Source organism: Lycorma delicatula, chromosome 8, assembly GCF_047948215.1.
Source record: "Lycorma delicatula isolate Av1 chromosome 8, ASM4794821v1, whole genome shotgun sequence".
In the NCBI taxonomy this organism is placed as follows: domain Eukaryota; kingdom Metazoa; phylum Arthropoda; class Insecta; order Hemiptera; family Fulgoridae; genus Lycorma; species Lycorma delicatula.
Genome location: NC_134462.1, coordinates 119,556,413 through 119,578,694, shown reverse-complemented (window position 1 = coordinate 119,578,694; position 22,282 = coordinate 119,556,413). Strand labels below are relative to the sequence as shown.

The 22,282-nt window shown below is 31.2% G+C and overlaps 2 protein-coding genes across 2 annotated transcripts in view; one reads left to right on the top strand and one right to left on the bottom strand.

Annotated features, from left to right (window-relative positions):
- LOC142329255 (glycosyltransferase 25 family member) overlaps positions 1–22,282 on the bottom strand; it is a 239,710-nt gene that overhangs the window by 114,279 nt on the left and 103,149 nt on the right. The window lies entirely within an intron of this gene.
- Positions 1–22,282, top strand: part of LOC142329099 (uncharacterized) — a 55,369-nt gene that overhangs the window by 3,263 nt on the left and 29,824 nt on the right. The window contains exon 2 of the mRNA XM_075373434.1: positions 1,215–1,745. Within this exon, the coding sequence (XP_075229549.1) occupies positions 1,215–1,745 (531 nt within the window). The remainder of the gene's footprint in view (positions 1–1,214; positions 1,746–22,282) is intronic.

The window sequence follows — 22,282 nt, the reverse complement described above, 5'->3', positions numbered from 1 at the left end:
CTTTACCTTACCAGCTGCAACATCGTTATAAATAAACAGTAAAATAATTAATCCAAATTTATACTTGTTTCTCTGAAAGAGAAATACTCTGTTACCAGTTCAATAGTTTTTAGCGACCTTCAAAAAAAAGCAAACAGCATCGGTACATACTCAATCGCATAATACGACTAAAATCAAAACAGAAATAAAAATAAATAATAAAATCAAGAAATATCGCACCTGCGAAGCGCTGCGATTTCGGCACTCTTGCGATGTAGTCGGAATCAACCGACGAACATATAGTAAGATGTTGCATTATATGTAAGAATACAAAATAATATTAAACATTACTAAAAATAAAAACAGAGCTTTAAAATTTTTCCCAAGTCAAACGATTAGATTATAGATATACAAAGCAGACGATCGAATCGGTTGAGTTTATCAAGTTAAACCTAAAGTTAAACCTAAAATATTAACCTAATTTTTGAGTTTTAATTTTTATTTAAACAGTAGGAGTCCCATTTTTTACCTCTCAGGTAATGAACCAGAAAAAGCTTCTTTACTACCATCTACCCCTTCTCTTTTACTAGAAACGTATTTTAGTAAAGAAGTATAAAAAAAAATAAAAACTCTATTTCTCATCAGTAAAAGACAACTCGGTAAAAAAATTTAACCTCAGAAAGAACGGCCTCTTTGTACTTTTGTTTTTCAGTTTTCCACTAAGCTTTTAATTACAACATACATTTCTTACAACCAACTTCCTGGATTTTTTACAACACTTATTTTCGTTTTCATTTTAAAGTTGGTAATTTATACACCTCCTTCAAGTAATATATTGAGTTAATTAACCCTATATATCTTAATACTAGTTTACTAACAAATCTAATAAGCATCTTTTAAAAAAATTTCTCTCTTTTTACAAATTACGTTTACTACGTTAAAGTTATCAATAAGATTTTTTACCATTCTAAAATTTGCGAAAGATCATTTACTTTTTAACATAAGATTTCTTCTATTTATACAATTTTGATTTTGATATCGTCCCAATTTCACCCCTCGTTTGCGGTATTACTGTTAAAAAAAAAAAATTCTTTAAAATCTGATACATCATCTTCTTTTAATAATTAACGTATTACTACTTTCATGTTATCATATTTCATTAGATTAAATAGTAGCGTAGAAAAAACAATTAATACCATTATTATGTGTAATTAATACAAATTATTTTGTTTCAGATGCCAAACATAACGGAAAAAAATGAAACAGATTTTTGGGGCGAATTAGAAACAGAGACGATAATAAACACAACGGTTCAATCTAAACACGCTTCACCCGACTTGGAATCAAAATTATACATTTATCTACCGAGCGTATTAGTAACGTTATGTTTAATAGCAGTGGTTTGTAATTTGGTAATATTATCGTCAGCCTGTTGGATAAGACGTCCGATAAGTCCGACGTTACTGATAAGTTTAAGCATGACGACGTCCGACAGTTATACGTTATTAATAAGCGCTATCGGTTTAATAATAAACAGTTTAATACCGAAAGGTTTTAACAAACATATTCCGATGAGCCAATGTAGTTTACTGATAATAGAATCGTTAAGATTCGGTAGTTTTGTAACGACGTTTTTCCATATCTTTGCGTTAGGAGGAAATCACTATTTAGGTATAATAGAACCGTTAAAGTACACGAGGTTGATGACTCATCGAAATATTTACATACTTGTTTCGCTGCTGTGGATAATTCCACCGATCGTTTTTGTTATATCATTTTATTTTTTTGTGGACGAAAATCAAGGTTTTCGCACGCCTGAATGTAAAGTCGAGTAAGTACGAACGATAATTATATGCTGAAAATAATAAACGATACGTTAATTTCCTATCGACAATAAATACGTTTATTCAAAACAGATAGAACGACTTGGCCCAAATAATTACTAGAACTACGTTGACAAAAAACGCTGACCGGTAGCAGATGATGTAGGGATCGACGATGCACAGAAAAGACCTTTCCTTCTTATTACTCAAATGGAAACCGAGAAATCACGGCTTAATGAAAACGTGAACTGAAGTCAGATTTTTTAGCGCCATATAATCACTAACCTGTTGCTAACGCTACTCACTTATTCTCCAATCAATAGTGTAAAGAGAAAATAAATATATAGAGTGCCTCACGACAAAGCGGAAAGATTTTCAAGAATGTTCTGCAAATGAAAATACAAAAAAAAAACAAAACAGAATCGATTATTAAAAATATACCGGAAGACCATTTGAAAAGTAACCGCATTTATTATTCGACAGCTATCTGTCTCATCGTACTTTGTTTGCAAGTATGTATATATCACTCTCGGGGAAAGTTTTTTTAAATTATTTTCAAAAGGGTGGAATCCACCCCCCTCCGTGCACCTACCGCATTCGGAAATCTTAAATGCTAACATTTAATTACATTAACTGACAACCTGAAAAAAGTAATGAATTTTTATGAAACGAAAATTAAAATCCGCCCACCCCTTCGCTCGGTAGGTGCAAAATACCATTTGGGGTGGTAGTTTTTTAAATTTCAGTCTAACAAAAATAACTATAAAATTACGTGATATTACTTCTTAAACCGTTTGAAATAATCATAATTAAAACTGTGAAAATTATTTTTTAAATAACCAACATAAAATTTCACTCTTAAATAGTATTTAAATTTTCAAGGGTTGAAAGCTTATTTTGTTTTTAAACGAGAGGAAATAGCTTTGACACAAATAAGATAAAAATTGGTTTACGGGTATTGAAGTTACGATTAAAAATGTTGTTTATTTTTACGTTATGTCGGGATACAATGTTACTGACCCAAAGGATTAGCTCTGAAATCGACCGTTCTTAAAAATATGGTCTGAGGTTTCTCCAGCATTGAAAAAACGTTCCAATAGACACAGCATTATAACACCTGTTAAACATACGACAAACAAATAATAAGGTACCTAATTCTTTGCCGGTAACATGTTGAAAAATTTATTACCGGATAAACTTAACGATTAGATAATTAAATAAAAACTAATTCGTAAATGAATAATTGTTAGTCAAAAAATAAAGCTTAAATCATTCATTAGCTAATTATGTTATGAAGGTTTTTAACAACAAGAGTCCTTATGAAATAACAAATGAAATACAGTTTTTTTTTACCTCAATAAAATAAAAGTAACAATTTTTAAATCATTTGTTCAGAATGATTCCCGTTTTCTTGTAAACAATAATAAAGTCTTTGTTGAAATTCTCATCTTACTGTTAAAGATTCTTTAGTTACATATCTAATCTACATGCTATTACAATTTTACTTTTCAACTCTTGTATGCTAGCAGGAATTTCTTTATAAATTATTTATTTTAAATGATCTTACAAAAAAAAGTCCAGCGGTGTAAGATCAGCAGTCTTGCCGGCCATCCAACTGTTTCTCTTCTACTTATCCAATGCCCAGGAAACATTCGGTCCAACCGCTGTCGAATTGGGAGTGAATAGCGAACAGGTGCTCCGTCTTGCTAAAAGTGAATCGAGTCTTAAGTAACATGTTTCCACTGTTATCTAACTGATTTTCTAAAGCATGAACTTGGTGGGTGAATAACTTATCCGTAAACCGCATATATTTTCCACCTGTCAAATTCCCATCGACAAAAACTGAACCGATTATGTTATCACCGTAAATCCCGGCTCACATATTTATCTTTTCAGGATGCTGCGTGTTTCCAACATTGAAAACATTAGTATTTACACCGCTCCAGTATGGGCAGTTATGTTTATTAACAAAGCCGTTTAGAAAGAAGATGCATTCGTCAGAAAAACACATACTTTTCGTGAACATTGGATCGGCATCTATTAATTGAATCATTTTTTCACAGAATTCAATCCTTCTGTACGGGAAAAATTTATTCAATTTTAATGTAGTGAAAACAGAACTCTAAGCAATCCGTTTCACGGAATACTTTACGAATTGAGCTCTGAGGAACGAATTGAGCTCTGAGGATTTGCTACCGCGTTTCCCAAAATTTCAATCGTAGTTAATTCAATTTAATTTAATCCAATTTTTAGTTAATTTCAATCGAAGTTTCTTATTTACGACAGATCCTGTTTCTTGGAATTGTTTTTACAAGATTTACAATGTAAGAGTGTGAAAAAGTTTTATTTGGATGCCGTTCATTAATCGTTTGGGCAGTTCTTCTAGCAAATTTATTTTATTCTCCGAAAATAAAAAACTTAGTTTTTATTTTCTAAACTAAGTAAAACTTAGTTTTTCCTTTCTTCCAGATTCTATGTAATTTAGCGCGACAAATTTAAAAAGAAAATGAAAAGCCAAGTGGTAGAATAAAAACACAAACCAAATGCTAATTTTAACTAAAGAACACAACAATTTAAATAAAATATGATGAAATAAATATAACAAATACTTTTTGCCCCAAACTACATACAATATGAACGAAAACAATTTGCAAAAAGTTACCACAGAAACTAAGATCTCAATAATTAGTAAAAAATTATAACCTGTTATAACAAGATAACCAATTATTCAACACGTCGCTAAAAAGAAGTAGATACCTTATTATTGGTTTTTCGTATGTTTAACTGATATTAGAGTACGATGCTGTGTTTTTTGTAACGTTTTTTCAGTGCTGGAGAAACTTAAAATCCATATTTTTAAGAAAAACGGATGATTTCACTGTGTCCGTAACACTGCATCCAAAACTTAACCTAAAACAAACCACATTTTTAATCGTAAGTTCAATACCAGTGAATCAATTTTTATTTTATTTGTAAAAGGGGCCTTTCAATGACGTGTCACAAGCTATTTCGTCGCATTTAAAAAAAAAAAAGTTTTCAACCCTTGAAAATTTAGAAAATATTTAAGAGCCCGATTTTGTGATGGTAATTTAGAAGATAATTTTCACAGTTTTAATACACAGATTATGATTATTTCAAACGATTTAAAAAGTAATTCGTGTAATTTTATAGCTATTTTTGTTGGACTGAAATTTAAAAAAAGTATAACACCATATGGTTTTTCGCACCTACCGAGCGAGGGGGCGGCGGAATTATTAATTTTCTTTACACTAAAATTCATTACTTTTTTCGGGTTGTCAGTTAATGTAATCAAGTGTTACCATTGCCATTTTGATTTCTGAGCGGGGTAAGTGTAGCGGAAAGGATGGGTTCCACCCCTTTGAAAATAACTTTAAAAAGGTTCCCCCCGGGAACGGTATACATGCCTGCAAACAGAAATACGATGGATGATAGCTGTTCAATAATAAATGCGGTAACATCTCAAATCATCACCCGGTATAAACAAAAACCTATTACAAATTTTATAACTATCATAACAGTTGTTCAACTTCAACATTTTCAAATTATTCTTTGCGTTAAAAATTATAATAAAATATTTTTTATCCACGTTTTGCTCGGTTTTTGTTTCTAATAAAAGTAAAATCTCTTACATTCGTTTCAATTTTTGTCGATGATACACAGATTTTCTCCAACTTTAATTTAATAGTTTAATCTACCAATTTACTGACATTTTAATCAAGTTATTGTACGTCACACCTACAAAAACGGAAGAATTTGTTCATGTTTTACAATAATTTCCTCAAAAATTGCTAGAAATAGAATTTTAAACCAATTTTATTCGGTTTTTCAGGCCAAAAATTAATTAAGCCATCAAATTTATCCTCAATTTAAATTTCAAGAATTTTTCAGTACGACTCCATTTTATCCTAGAAGCAGAAATCAGGACGAAATTTTTCGTAAGCTATAACTCGAAGCGTTTCCGGAACGTTTAAATGATTTATTTTCATTACTAAAGCACGCCCAGATATTCGATTCGTTTTTCTTGAGACACTCAATAAATTAAAATAAAAAAGGTTAACTTTTTATTATGGATTTTTATAAAAAATTTTTTTTTGTTTTTTCATACCAAACAGTAGCACGATAATTTCATAATTTTCAATCTATTTCTTGCAGAAATCTACTATTAGACCGTTACGGCGCAACACAAAGCGATGTCTGAACCGTACGATGTTAGATCAAATTTATTAATTACACGGAAGAATTAGTTCAAATAAGAGCCATAAGTTAGAGATAGATTTCGAAGCAATTTTTTCTGAAAATTTATCGTCCGATTCCTTTATTGTTTCTTTCTATATATAAATAATAAAACAAAATGGACAGAGTGTTAAGCTGTCTCCCGCTTTTTTTTTAAACTCGTTTTTCTTCATCCATTAATCTTATTTTATCTGCCCGATTCTTGTACAGACTGTAACTCTTTTCTCTATAAGTGCGTTCGTAATCGGTAACATTATGATCGGTTAGTTTTAAATTATAAACTTAGAAAAAAATTAACTTTAATAGTTTAAAAATTAAAATGCGAAGTATTAACAAAGTTTTAGCGATCGGTTTGTTGATGGGTACCCGTATTGCCTACTTAACATTTTATTTTATTTTTTTTAATTATCAGTTATTTTGGCCGATATATCTATTATTTTATTTACTTATTCTATACTTCTTACAAATTGTTATTCTTATCCGTTTATCTTGCAACGGACAAAAAGTTTAACGAGAGAAATTTAAATTATATATAATAATCAAAATGATAAACCTCAAAATAATCTCATTTACATTAGATAAATACAAAAAAAAATCTTAATAAATGGATAAATTATTGAAGAAACAAGTACATAATCCAAAAATATCCTAGAAAAGGATCGCTTCTTAATCAGATTAGGTAGCTAACTCAACCTTTTATTTATAATATGAAGTTTTCTTATAGATACGTTATACAACTCAACTACATTCGTATACCAAGCTTTTTCGATCAGCCCCCAAAATTACACTGGGTTAAAAAATAAATTAATAAAATGTTAAATTAAAAATTATCTTCTATACCTTCAACGTAACTTGTCGATGCTTAGGATAAAAAGGCAACCGATTAAACGACTTCCCAAATAAAAACATTTTATTTTGTAAAGAATTAATCCCGATCCCCAAAAAAATGATCACGCTACGATACGATTTCGTCCTCATAAAATTGTTATTATAATTATTATAATAATAAGTGTGTAACTAAATTTAAAGCGAGAACGAGTATCCAAGTTCTAATACAAAAAAAAGATATCCTTAATAGTATTACAAAAATATACATTTAAATAGGAAAATAAATTTAATAAAAATCAGAACAATATTTTACAGTAACAGGATTAGAATTAAAATAAAACAAAATAAAAAATGGAAACTACCGAAGTACAACCGGCAAGAGCTCAAGAAACGAAAGCTTAACACTAGAAAATAAAATAGTAAAGTATATATACGACTTAAAATGAAGAAAGGAAAACAAAATTATAGTTATGAACAGGAAATTGCTACGTATGTTACATATCTTATGCAATCGATACTAACCATTTTTTTTTTTTTTTACGTAGATTATATTTAAGTTCAAAGCAAATCTCTTCCTCCAAAGAATAATAAAAGCTATAAATTCAACAAAATCAAATAATACTTTGCGCTTTCAGTTTTCACAAAGAAAAACAGATTAATTAATCTTACGTTTTCTTTTTGACATAAATCAATCGATAAAATACAAACACTTTTCCCCGTATTTCAACACAATGCGTAATAAGAAGAAAGAAAACATACAGAGTGATTCTCGAAGAATATAACAGATATTCGGAACATGTTCTACCGGTGAAAGAAGAAACTTGATATATTAGGTTCGGAAATGCTCCGTTAGCGACAGTCGGTTGGCGGAAGATTTCCACCTAATTTCTGCGACTTCGATACAATTAAGCCAGTCTGTAATTCTTGGGGTCCAAATTAGGAGGTAAATTTGGTGGCTTTATATGAAATCTGACGTGAAAAATTGAAAACAATAGGTACCAGAACAGTATTTTTAGTAGTTTTCGAGAAATAAAAGGTAAAATATAAAAGACTGGGGTCGAAAAACACATTATTTTACGTTAAAATACAGCGTTCAAAAAGTGACGCGACCTTACGAAGAACATTTCCTTCTTTTATTGAACGTTTAATCGAGGAAAATTTAAGAAAAATGGTTTATACAATGCAGCAGAGAATATTCAATGTTTCCCCAATATGTTAAACGTGCCGGTTATGCCCACACTCAGAATGCCCTCGCAGAAAATCAAGATGTGGATGCATCAAAAAAGTCTTCCGTCAAGCAGCTGTACAACTTCCAATAGACAAGGTATGTGGAAGATGCAGCCAAAAGCGGTAGACCGAAAGCGCTAATACCAGAAACGTAGATCGACGTGCAAGCTGCGTATCTGTTAGTCCCAAGAAATCTACGCGACGCCTATCTAGCCGCTTTGATCTCTATGGAGTGCCCGGACGCCATCACGCAAGCGTTTAAAGATCCACCCGTACACAATTCGTGTTGTTCACCAGTTGTTACCTGCAGACGCTGGAAAACGTGTAGCTTTCTGTCAGCGGTTCATGTCATCTGTAAAGCCAGATTGAAAAACCTCGATGACCGGTTTCGGTCTCACTAGGCACGGTTCCACCTTGATGGATACATAAATGCACAGAATTCACGCATTTGGTGTACATAAAAATCCACATCAGCTGCACGAGTCTTCTCTACACACAAAAACTGGGTGCTTGGGTCACGTAGGCGAATATTCATAGCATTTTTTCACGGCAGGTGAATAGTGAGCGCTACATACAGACGGTGCAACAATTTGTAAACACTATACCTGCAGACCGGATAGAGTACACGTGGTATCAACTGGACGATGCTACGACTCATAAAGGCAACACTACGGCTTTTTTGAATCAGTGTTTTCATGGACAAATGATTTCCAAGGGGTTATTAAATCAGTCTCCTGATTTATCTCCTCCTGACCTTTTATTGTGGGGATACCTTAAGGATACCGCTTAAAAAACTCATCCTCACGACGTTCCCGAATTTCCGACCGAAATTGAACGATGTGTCGCTGCAATTCTTCAGCAAACGTTACGGCATGTGTTTAAGAGCACGAAACGTAGTATTAAATTGTGCGAATCGCATAATGGAGGCCGATTTCAACAACTATTGTGATTTACTCGTTTTCCCATAATGTTGCGTCACTTTTTGAACACTTGCAGCTTTGTTAAAGGAATAATAAACGCATAAAGGTTTTAAACAAAACTTGTAAAGAACATGATTCTGAGTAAAAACTATATGAATTGTATTTATTCTCTGTAGAATTTATTCATACTATTTTACTCAAAATAACATTCTCTAGAAGTTTTTAAAACTTTTACTTATTAGCCATTTAACAAAGTTATTCTACGCCAAACATATAATGGTGCGTTTTTCGATTCCAATCTTCTGTCTTTTACCCCGCATTTCTCGAATATTACTAAAAATATAGTTCTGCGACCAATTGTTTTATTTTTTTCAATTTTTCAGGTGAAGTTTCATATAAATCCAATAAATTTACCCCTTAGTTTGGAGTTCCAAGAATAACAGTCCGGCTTAATTTTACCGAAGGAGCAAAAATTATTCATCAGCCGACATTCGATGACGAGTCGTGTTCGAACCTATGTTTATCAGAACTTTCTCATTTATTTTCACCAATAAAACATGAAAATTGTCATTAAAGTCTGTTAAATTCTTCATAAATCACTCTGTATCTTTGGCAGTTTATACGGTATATCAGACTCGACTTACGCTAAAACAAATAATCATCATTATCATCATTACTAAATAGTATTTTACGTTCATACTTATCTGATAACTACAAAACTAACACAAAATTTTTAAAAGTAAAATTTATTAAAACATTAATTGATAAAAATCGTTTACGTTTCGTATTTTCGAATACAATAAATAACGTACATAAAAAAATAAAATTACTGTAAACTAATTTTTCTTTTCTTAATATTAAATTTAAAAAACACCACGGGATAAACACAGGTTATGGAAGTGAAAGGTAATAAATTACACAAAGTTTTCCTAGTCTTTAATGCTATATTCGCCTCTGAGATATAAAGAATACTAAAAATAAAAAAGCACATATTTATCTCTCATACAGTACTGCTAAATCGTTTAATCCAACTGTTACATTATACATACTGATTTAAAAATCACATATAAAAAAGAGAAAGTTATATCTTTTAAAAATAATTTTAAAAAATATGGAAAAGTTGCAACACATTTTTAAATTTATTAATCTACATTTCAGAGATTCAAACGTATAAAATAATAACGGTATGTAATTAACACTAACGTATGATTAAAGAAATGAATACGAAAAGTATAACATTGAAAAAAGAAAATATAAGAGCAGTATTTAATTTTATTATCGACTTCAAAAACCGAGCTCAAAATTTAAAAATAGTACAAACGTCAAACATACGACGTGTGTGAGAATAGTAATGAGACTGACTTTTTACTTACCAAAGTTTTTATTTTTTTCAAACAAAAATATTATTCCCTTCAAAGTAGTTCCCTTGGGCAGCTGTACACCGGCGGAGTCGTTCCCACTCCTGGTAGCAGCGCTGGAAGGCTTCAATTGGTAGGACTGGTCGGTCGCAGTCTTTTGAATGTTCTCCAAAGTTCCAAAATGAGGTCCTTTTAAGACATTTCGATTTCAGGAAAACGAAAAAGTCTCAAGGACTCAAATCAGGTGGTTGAGGAACCGTAGGAATGCGTTTTGAGGTCAAAAATTCCCTGATGGAAATGGCCGTGTGACACGGGGCATTATCATGATGAAACATTCGCTTGTGTGCAATGTCTAGTCTCACGCGAATGACTCTTTTCCTGAGCCTTTCAAGGACACCTTTGTAAAACACTTGGTTGACAGTTTGTCTTGGAGGAACAAATTCTTTATGCATGATACCGCTACTGTCAAAAAAGCAAATCAGCATGGTTTTGGTCTTTGATTTACTCATTCGACTTTTTTTCGGTCGAGGAGGTGACGGAGTGTGCCACTCTTCGATTTGCCGCTTTCTTTCAGGATCGTACTCAAATATCCTGGATTCATCACCTGTGATCCCACGATTGAAGAATTCTTGGTTATTGTCGATCCTCTCAAGAAGATCAACGCACACGTTTCTTCGATTCTGTTCCGTTGTGAGGTTTTTCGGCAGCAATTTCGCACAAACCTTTCGCATGTCCAAATCGTCTGTCAAAATTTGATGTACAGTGAAAGTGTTTAAATTCAACTGTTTACTCATCATTTTTATTGTTAAACGACGGTCTGATCTCACAAGAACCCACACACGCTCAACGTTTTCGTCAGATGTTTAAGTTGAAGGTCTTCCTGAGCGAGGTTGATCTTCAACGTGTTCTCGGCCTTACAAAAATGATTTGTGCCGGCGGAAAACATGCGTTCTTGATAAGCAATGTTCCCCATAGGCCTGTTTCAACTTTTCAAAGATCACACTCGCGGATTCCCCAAGTTTAACACAAAACTTGATTGCACACCGTCGCTCTAAATTCCGATGCTCCATTTTCGTAACACACAACAAAACATAAACACAATATAAAACATAACTAGTTTAGCATAAAACATTACTAGTTTTGCACAAGATATTTATTTTCTATAAATCCTGTTGCAAATACTCGTTTTATAGTATTTTACTTATTTTTTACTTAATCTTTAAATTTAACTCATTACCCTCCAATTATGAAATCAAGTAGTGCTATCGAGTCTCTAATTTTTTGATCACTTGGTTCACTGTCAACTCGTAATTAAATTTACGGTCGGTTACCGTATGTAGTATATTGGTAAAATGGCTTTTATCATGAAAATCAAAATATTTTTTACAAAAACCTTCATTAATAAAAAAATAGACCTTACATGTCAATTCAGCATGATATTTCTTGAAACAATTTTCTGAGCGTAAACCCGGTTTTCTAGAACGTTAAGAGTAGGCCTACACCTTGGGGTTCAACTATTTCATCATACTCCCTTCACTTTCACTATAATTTTGTTCAACAGAGCATTTTCTTGATCAGGATTTTCATCCGTATTATCATTAAACTCATTTTCAATATCAAAATCGGTTAAAAAAACTAATAGAATGACTCGTAGTTATTCCGCCTCGTTATTCCGCCTCACGGAATACACAACCTCACTGCGAGAACAGAATGAAGCCTAAAACGATCTATTTTAGATTATATCAATTTTGAATATCGATATTACGTGGGTTTACGATCTTAGAGACAGATGTCAGTTCTTTTATGAATGTCTTTACATACCCGCGGTTACTTAAAAATTACCGAGCCATACTCGACAAAGGAGTGCTACGTGCAAATTTCATTGTCGAGTGTAACTCGAAAATAGGGCGGTACCGGTAAATTATGATGTCGAAGTGTATTCGACAAAAGATTGCAAAGGGTTAACGTGAAATATATACTTTTATATTAAATTACCTTTTCTATATCAACATCATCATCGGTAGGAAGACATTTTTAACAAACAATCTCGTTTTAATAAGAAAAATTTATTTATAATTTGTTTTTTGTTTTTTTTTTTTTATAAAGGGGGTAACTGTTTATCGTAGTTCTTTCTTTCTATTTAGATTATTTAAAAAATAGTTATAACGATATTAGAAAAAATATTAATATACCTTCAAAAAAAATCGGATAAATATAAAAATGAGAAATAAAACGGAACATTAATTACACTATAAAATTAGTTAAATTTTAACTGCGAATGAATTTAGTCATCCGATTACTTATAGAAACAAAATTTCTACATTATAAAATAAACATACAGTTCGTAATTAATCGACAGCGACAAAATTAATTATATTATTTTACTATAAAATTTTTAAGTACTAAAAATGTAAAAACATATTAAGAACTATGAAATTAAATGTCTTGTTTAGAACTACAGTACGACTATTATATTTAATCTACATATAATAAATAAAGCTAACAGTCCGTGACAGATTTACTAACAAAAGTTGGGAGTGAAGTGATTTCCCGATCGCCTTCTTTACCGAAATGAGAAGCTTCATCATTTCACTGCAGAGTGAACACTACTCTCAGAAAAATCATAAATGAAGTCTTTCAGGTAGTACGCGTAACTAATAAATGTAAATAAATATTTTAAAACACGGTAAATAAACATACAGTAAAAACATATAAATAAATAATACGCTTAAAAAAGAATTACAGTGATCGAGAAATGTTTTATGTCGCAACCGGCTTCCAAATCCCGTTGTACGTATAGGCAGTTACGCAGGCCTACGCTTTTGTGTTTTTGCTAGGTAAAATCTCCACGGATTTCTTATCATTTAGATTCCATGAAATTCACGTCTAAGGTACGTTTGAGGCCATTACTATGCTGCTTTAAATCTTTCCTTTGAGGGTGTCATTTCATAGGATAGCGGTATATTTACTGTTTTCTTCATTTAGATCGGAATCTAGGCTCTAGAATAATTTGTAAAAGGATCTGGTTAGGTAGATCGCAAGAATTCTTTTAAAAGGGAATTTTACCGAACAGCGATAAGCAAAATATTATTCTGTTACAATTATTAATTAAAACATAATCACTTCTGCTGATTAAAAATAAAATTATTCGTACTATAATTAATTTGATATAAATAAAAGAAATCTCTATGTTCTACTGTAATAAACAAGTACTCTTAATTACGCTGTACGAAATATTACATCCACGACTGAAAAAAACTGATTATTTGAATAGGACCTCTTATAGAGAGGCGACTAGGAACACTCCTTTCAGCGGTTTGTTGATAACATTTTGACATACGTAGTCCTTTTCATATCATTCTCCCTTTTTTATCTTCTTCTCTTCCCATCCAACAATCTGCGGGTTTCAAATAAAAAGGACAGTGAATCAGGAGGATACGGATTGATGTTTACAGTTATTACGCTGTTAGTCTCTTTGAAACGTTCTTTACGCGGTTTGGTGAAAACAACTGACTGGACCTACGCAGGGACTGTAATTTTATATCCGTAATTGTAACTCGAGTTCTGCGGTTATTACACAGATTTTGACTGTGTAATCCCCTCGTTGTTATAAAACAATTTATCAGATATAAAACATTTCTTCCAACTAATTTTTTAATCTGGTTCGTAAGGTACAACCCTTAAAGGACATTTTTTTTCTTTAGTGACATTTACTAAAATATAAATCCTACACAAAAAAGTTTAAAAATTGTCGATTAAATTTTTTGAAATACATATCAAAACACGTTAACAGAATACGTAGAAAAAAATTATTTGATTATTCTTTAATCTTATCACAGGACATCAAAAAATATAAATATTAAGAGTAGGTATTTTTTGCCCGAGAGCAATAATTTATCTCAGATAATACATATATATATATATATATATATATATATATATATATATATATATATATATACATACTACAAAAAAGCCAATGAAAATACAAATCGCAAACGCTCATCAGACAGAAGAAAGATTTCATGTGATGTTCATTTAGAAAGTATACGAGTACAATTAATAGTATTTCAACTATCAATGTCAATGATACCAAAAAAAAGGAATAAAAAGTAAAAATAAAGTAATTCTAACTTCATTAAATGACGTTGAAGAATCATTAAATTCCGATCTTTTTTTATACCATTTTTAAACCTGCCTGAATTCAGATCAAAAAACCACTAATGACTTAACTTCATAACAATAAAGTCAATCTTCTATAATTGACAAGATTAATGAACGAACGTACGTTTCTTCTTTTGAATCGCTTTGAAAAGAAATAAAAGACAACTTTAATTTCATTAAATATTACTAAGATTTAACAACCAGAGAAAAAGTTTGCTACTTCTTCCGATCGATACATCTTTTATTCTGTATACAGTGTCTAGAAATTAAAATTTTGGCAAACTTCAACTATAATAGAAACTTTAAGAACGTATTTTACGTTACAAAGAGAAGAGGTGAACTAACTTTTATAACAACTCGACTCGCAACATCTAAAACTAGCAAACTACGATATAATTAAAACGATAAAAAAACCGAACCTTAAAATTATCAAATATTTGCTGTTTATTTCATAAATTTGTGGAACCCGTTTTAAAATTGAATTAAACAACGATCATTAACCAGATGTAATTCGTTTAAAAGTTACTGGTATAATTTGGTTGTCAAGGTACAATTAATGATAAAAATTCGAGAACCTTCGAATATTAAACTAAAACTGGGTTTAAATCCATTTACGAAGCAAAAAAAAAAATCAAAATAATTTTTTTATTGTAAATATAACGAAATTAGTACATTATTTTCTACACAGTTCGTTCGTTCGTTCTAAAATAATTTACCCAACCTTTTTTTGAATACAAGGCGAAAACATGAGCATTTAACCGACATTAAATTCTCTTCCCACTCGAATTTATGCTTCTTTCTTTTTCTATTAGCCTCCGGGAATTTCCGTTCAGGTATTACTACAGAGGATGATATGTAAGAGTGCAAATGAAGTGTAGTCTTGTACAGTCTCAGTTCGACCATTCCTGAAATGTGTGGTTAATTGAAACCCAACCACCAAAGAACGCCGCCGGCATCGAAATCTATTATTCAAATCCGTATAAAAGTAACTACCTTTACAAGGATTTGAACGCTGAAACTCTTCCAAATAGCTGATTTGGGAAGACGCGTTCACCACTAGACCAATCCTTACTGGAATTCATTTGGGTTACTGGAATTCATGCTGCCTCCAACTTACGAAACGATACAGTCACGTTTAAAATTCAGAATTACCATGAAGAAAGTTGAAAGACCGTTATTCAATGATTTATGCGGCAATTATTCTCATTCGTAATACCGTTACACTTTAATCTCTATTTATAAACATTAAGAAGACGTTTTTACTTAAAAACAAAAAAAAAAAACAGTCAACATGCGATTAGTTTAATTCTGATATTTACTGAACTAACGCTGATATACTTGATAGACTGTGAGGAGTGAATTACTCTTATAGAATAACACCAAATACATTGCGCCGGACGAGTTAAAAGTTTGACTATTTATTTTTCCATTCTATCATTTCTTTTTCACAACTAGTTTATTTACAGTCGGTTCCTATAGTGGGCCATACGAAAATCGTGTAATAATAATCACACGATAATGGGTTCCTAATGAACTCCCACAATAATTCAATCGATACTTAAAGATAAACAAAAAGAAAACAAAATTTATCAATAACCAAGTTCTTTAAGTCGTTAAGTCGCATTCAGTTTGTCGTTCACAAAAATAAACAATAAACAAATAAAAAACTAAAGAAATAAGAATAAACACGAGTGTACACAGTAAATAAGCTGCATATGTACATAAGTAAGCTCAATAAATGTTGGTGTGACGACAGATACGTAACAATGTAGATAGTAACAAGAACAAGTAACAAGTGGCGATTAACAAAACAGTAAAGAAGCAAAAAATAATAATTATAAAGTTAACGGTGATAATAATTGCAAACTATCATCCAAGTCTAGCATCCGGAGGTCCAGGGTACGAATTCCGGTCAGGCGTGGCATTTTCACAACAAAAAACCTTTCAACCTATAATTCGCGACTAAGATACTTTATCTTAAATTTTATTTATTTACACATAAATTTACACATATTTCTTTTGAATATCAGTAACTAAAAACGTTCATAATTTTGATAAAATAACAGTTTTATTATTATCTGGTACGCAGGATCTTTACTATTTTAATTTTAATTTTTTATTTATTCTTTTTTTTAACCTCTGAGACCACCGTTAGGTATCGCTTCAGAGGATGAGATTAATTATTTGTAGCGTGTGTGAAAATACCACGCCTGACCGGGATTCGAACCCGGGACCTCCGGATGTAAGGCCAAGACGCTACCACTCGCACCACGGAGGCCCGCAGGATTTTTACTCTTAGATCGAGCAGTCTATATTTTTAGATCGAGTAGTAAACCGATTTCAGCCTGTTCGATCGCAAGCATGTACATAACTAGAGCAATGTAAATATTTAAAATATGGACGCTAAGAACAAGAGATAAAAAGAAACACGGAGACATTTGTAATAAAAGTATGGAGGAGATTAAATCAGAAAAGGGAACGAGACCAAAAGCTTAATCAGACCATTCTAAACGGATGGGTTATTTGAGAGGGGAAGGGTGATTAAAATAGTTCTAGAAAAATCAACAGAAGGAGCAAAAGATAGGTACCGGAAAAAGTAAATATTAAAAACGATCTGAAAGGTGAGAAAGATATCAAGATTGAAAAATTCAACTAATACAGAGGAGAATGGTGATGTACACGGTGAATGGACCTGCCTCTTAACATAATGATGCGCGCGCGCACGCGCGAACAAACACACACACATAACACGTACATAAAAATAGAAAAGAAGAAATTTTTGAGAAATTATCCAGACAAAGGCATATCGAAATTAATTAATATAATGAACGAATTAAAACAAAAGCCCTCGCTTATTTCTGAAGTAAGAAACGCTAAAACTAAACTAATAAAAGAATACGCCTATCCCCTGAGGTTTTATTCTAAAAAAAAAAATCCTATCATATTCAAAATAACACCATATTATTATTGCCTTTTATGTTACTTTTTTAGTACTCGCTTTAAAAAAAAAATTAATATTTTCACATTACATTTTCACAAAAACGCCTGCGATACTTCCAAGTTTCATAACTTCAATAAAATTATAATAACGAATGTTACGAAAATATATTATCTTTTATTCTTAGGCTGATCAAATTTCAAGTCGCGTTTCGAATATTTCGTATGCGAAAAGTTGATTTAGGTATCGATGTTATTTTTTTTACGACTAATAAAGAATTTTATTACAGGTTATCAGAGAGTATATCTTCCGCATAATTAAAATAATAATGTATATTTTAAATTATTCTTAGATCTGTTTACGTATTGGAAGTTAACCATGTATTCTCGGTAAAAACATATATACAGCGATGTGTTTTCATACGAAAGGGCTTAGAGCATGTTTTTAAGAAATTTCTAATATTTTTATCATCGGTTAGCGGTTAAACGTTGTCAAGTATGAAAAGCTGTTGATATTGTATGCGTTGATTGAACGTTTTTAAAAGAATTTAGTTTTTTAATCACCTCTATTTTTTTAGCAGTTATTAAAAAAAAAATACATATATATATAAAAGACTACTTTTTAAAAATATAGTAGTAAAATTGTTAATGCTGAATCAATATGATAGAAAATAGCAGGGACGAGAAACACCAATTTTTTTTAAAAGGCGTACAGTTACTGAATTAATATACGAAACAACGTTAAACTCGGCTGTAAATACAGAAAGCCCGCATTTTAACTTAATTTTAATAACAATTTTGTTTTAATTTTATTGAAATCACAGTGTTTTGTGCAGTAAAATACAGTTTTTATTCAGTAAAACGGGTATAAATATCGTGTTTTTCTGAATTATTATAAATACGTACATAAACAAAACGATTATAGGCCTATAGTTACTACAATCCTTTGTAGTATAATAGAGAAATGAAGAAATTTCATTTTGGTAAACAATATAAACTTTAAAACTCGGCTCGTTACGGGTCTTTTAAGTATTCTAATTTGAATCTGTTCCCTACCTAGTTTTCTATTCACTAATTTCGACGTGACAATTTACGAAACAGTTGTGTTTTTAAGTTTTAATTTCCTTGTTCACAACGGTTCAAGATGAGATAGTTCATTATTTTTTAGATTAAAAAATTATTTTATCAAAATTAAGTTAACCGTATAAAAGAGAGTTGGAAGAAGTAACTTGCTGAGTTTTCGTTGTTTTCCAAACCAGAGAGGAAATTCTTCTCTCTCCCTCTCTCTTCACTCTCATTAACACTCTTTCACAGTGCAAGCGCGTACCCGTAGATTCCATTTTTCCGAATATCGAACGATTTGGTAACTATTTACTTAAACTTATAAAATTAAAACTAATCTTTCGTTAATAATAATTCTAGTTTGACACACAAAATTGTTTAATGAAATGAATTTTCTTAGCTGATGAGTATAAGCTACGCATTCGATTTTTACCGACTTTACGAAGAAAAGTACGGTATTATTTTCGGTCGCATGATGTAAGTGGGGGGAGGGGGTTAAAATGAATTTTATTAGCGTTTTGAGAACGAGGAGTACGAAAATACTATTAAGTTGTTTCCTTATATTTAATTTATTTACAGACCTATGTATAAAATGTTTCGGCTAGAAAATCTCTAAAACCGCAACGTCAATTTCATTGGAATTTATAGGCGCTCCAGTAATTTATCTGAAATTTTGCATGTTAAAATTTGGTGAAGAGTAGTCGAGTCGTTCTTGAGTTACACTCAATTTAAGGTAAAAAGAAATCTGAGCGGACCAAGTAAGACAATCGGTTACATACTTTTTCAAAAAATACAGTCTTCTTGAGCAGAACTGCGCAAGAATTTTTTTATATTTCTATTATGTATTTAAGCTACGTGATTTTTTTCCGTCCATGTCATCATTATAAATCTGGCTTTAGAAATAATGGCAATATTCTCTTGATTACTTTCTTGAAACCGCACGCATTATTTTTCTGACCTAGAAATTAATGTACCTTTAGGTTACTGTCATTTATTTTCATTATTTTGCGGAAAAAAATAAAAGTAATAAATTTAAAACGCATTTTTTACAGACTATAAACAAAGAAATATTATTTCTGACACGGTCTGTGAAACTAACGTATTCTGATCTGAATATTTATTTGTATAACATCATGTCCAGGGAACGCAATTCTAATTGTCCCTCGAAAGAAAAAAGTGAATATTTTGTATAAATTAATATATTCTTTACTGTCGAGATTAAAGCAAAATATACGAAGATCTTAAGTCAGCAGGAGCAAAAGCGGTAAAATGATAAAAAATAACATAATATAAATAAAGGAATGCGGCCTAGTAAATTTAAGGAGTTACAGGTCGTGTTTGAAAACAATCTAACAAAAACATCTCTGGTTCCTGCTATCGGTTGTAACTGATAGTTGGAAATTAGGTGTAATTTATTCGGTGGTAATTAATTGTTATAATTACGTTGTAATCAATGCTCTGCAGCCGAATAAATTTAAATAGAGAAAATACATAAATAAACACTTAATTTAGCAAGCTGACCTCGCAGCTGCTTTAGTTTACAGGTTAGTTGTGTCCAACTGAAAACAAAACCGGTGAGCTGAAAAAAAAGCGGCGATGCATATACGTAAAATTTATTCATTAACACAAAATCCACCCGTTATTTGATTAATTTGGAATCCTCTAGGCGTTCTAAAAGATGTATACTAAAATTTGTAAGGTCCGATAGAACGATACAATAGTTATTCCCCATCTCACAATTGTAGTGTGCAAATAATTTAGCATTTAACAAGCAACTATAAACCAGAATATATATATATTCACTGACACACACACACACACACACACACACACAGGATAATTAAAATCCTATACACCGATCCAGAATTTGTCAACTTTCAATAGAAACTTTCTTTTAACATTCTGCTATTTTCCCGACGATTAAAAACAAAAATGGCAAAGACAAGTAAGTTTCTGAAAAACAAGATTTATTGTTTGAATAGAGAACGGTTGAAAATTATCTTAATTATTTTCAAATATGAATTACGTACTTTTTTATAGGTAAATTTTTTTGTCAAATTTCGGTAAAATATAACATTGAAAGAAATATCAACCGCCTTAATATTAATACAGCTATTTACTTCTTACGCTTTGAAAATAATAAAGTATTTCCTTTTTAAATTAACGTTCTTTAGTTTTCTAATCTATCTAATGAAACAAGTGAGATGGGAATTAAACTTTGATTCGGTCAGCTAATTAGGCGGCTGCGGGTAGTCAGTCTGTTTATGTTATCATTCGGTACAAACGGACTAAGAAACAACATATAATTTCGTAATAGTGCAGCCGCTGTTTCGGCTGCTCAATTTACAACTCATCTAAATTAACTGATAAGACGTAGAAAGTACTCGTAAACATGGTAAAAAAAAAAATTAAAATATAAAACTTTCACGTATTAATTTAAATGCGTGAAACTTTTATGTACAAAAAAATTACGATTTAGAAATTTCTATTTTAAAAAAAAAAGTATTCAACACATTAGGTTTTAGGTTATTCCAGAGTATTACAAATGTTTATTATATATTTAATTAGGAACGAAAAAAATACTTTTGTATACAACCCTAATCGTCCGGAAAATGAAATTTTCGCATTTTTTTGTTCTTTTCATAAAAAGGAAAGATTAATTAGTTTATCGACCTTTAAATATGTTACGTTTATACGAATCAGAAGATTTTTACATCCGTTTAGCTAGACAAGGAAAAAACGTTTACAATTTTTTCCCCGTAGCAAAGTTTTTGTATTTTAGTTCCAATATAATTCTAGAAGATTATAGATTTTCTCTAATTGTCGGTATTAAATTACGTATTGATAGATTTTCTATTCTTTTAAAACAGTTCTCATTTCATTAAGAACCGTATAGAAATTCACATTAATTTGAACAACGACTGTTATTCTCGATTAGTTAATTTTCGTTACTAGCAGAAACAATCGGTAAAACCTTTTTTTTCATCACACTACGTATCGAAATCGATTACAAAATAACAGGAACAAGGTCGATATTGAATTACTTTATCGTTTAAGTAAAGTATATGTCAAAAACCAAACCGCTAATGTTTCCAAACAGAGAAATTACAAGCACTTCTGATATTTCATTAATTAAATTAATATTTCTAATTGAAATCGGTTTATTATTAAACGTTTTCATAAAAAGGATTCTGTTTATTTTAATTATGTCACGTAATCTCGTATTAACAATGAAACGGACAAATTCATGTCATCGGCTGATATCGAAATCCTACCGAATAGAAATAGTTACAGCTTTAGTTTAGTATAGAAACTAATAATAATCCGTTATTAACATACTTTATATTAGTCGCGAAACTTAAATTATCCGGCACAGAAGTAGCGCTGTATGAAAAGTTACATCATTAGCCGTACAATAAAAATATACACGAATGAATATGAAAGACCGATCCAGAGTATACCGAAATTCCTTAAATCAGTATAAGTAATTACGTCATTTTACAAACAAGCGCGAGTGCGCGCGCGCGCGCGCGCGCGCGCACACACACACACACACACACACACACACAAACTTAATTCTCAAATAGGTGCCTAGCAGTTTCATACATGCCAATAACGAACGGTCCTATAACACAATCGATGTTCACAACTTAAATAAACAGACGATTCTTCTTTTTAATTCTTGCAACTTACGTTTGATCAGTAAATTTATTTTTTCCCTTAATAAATG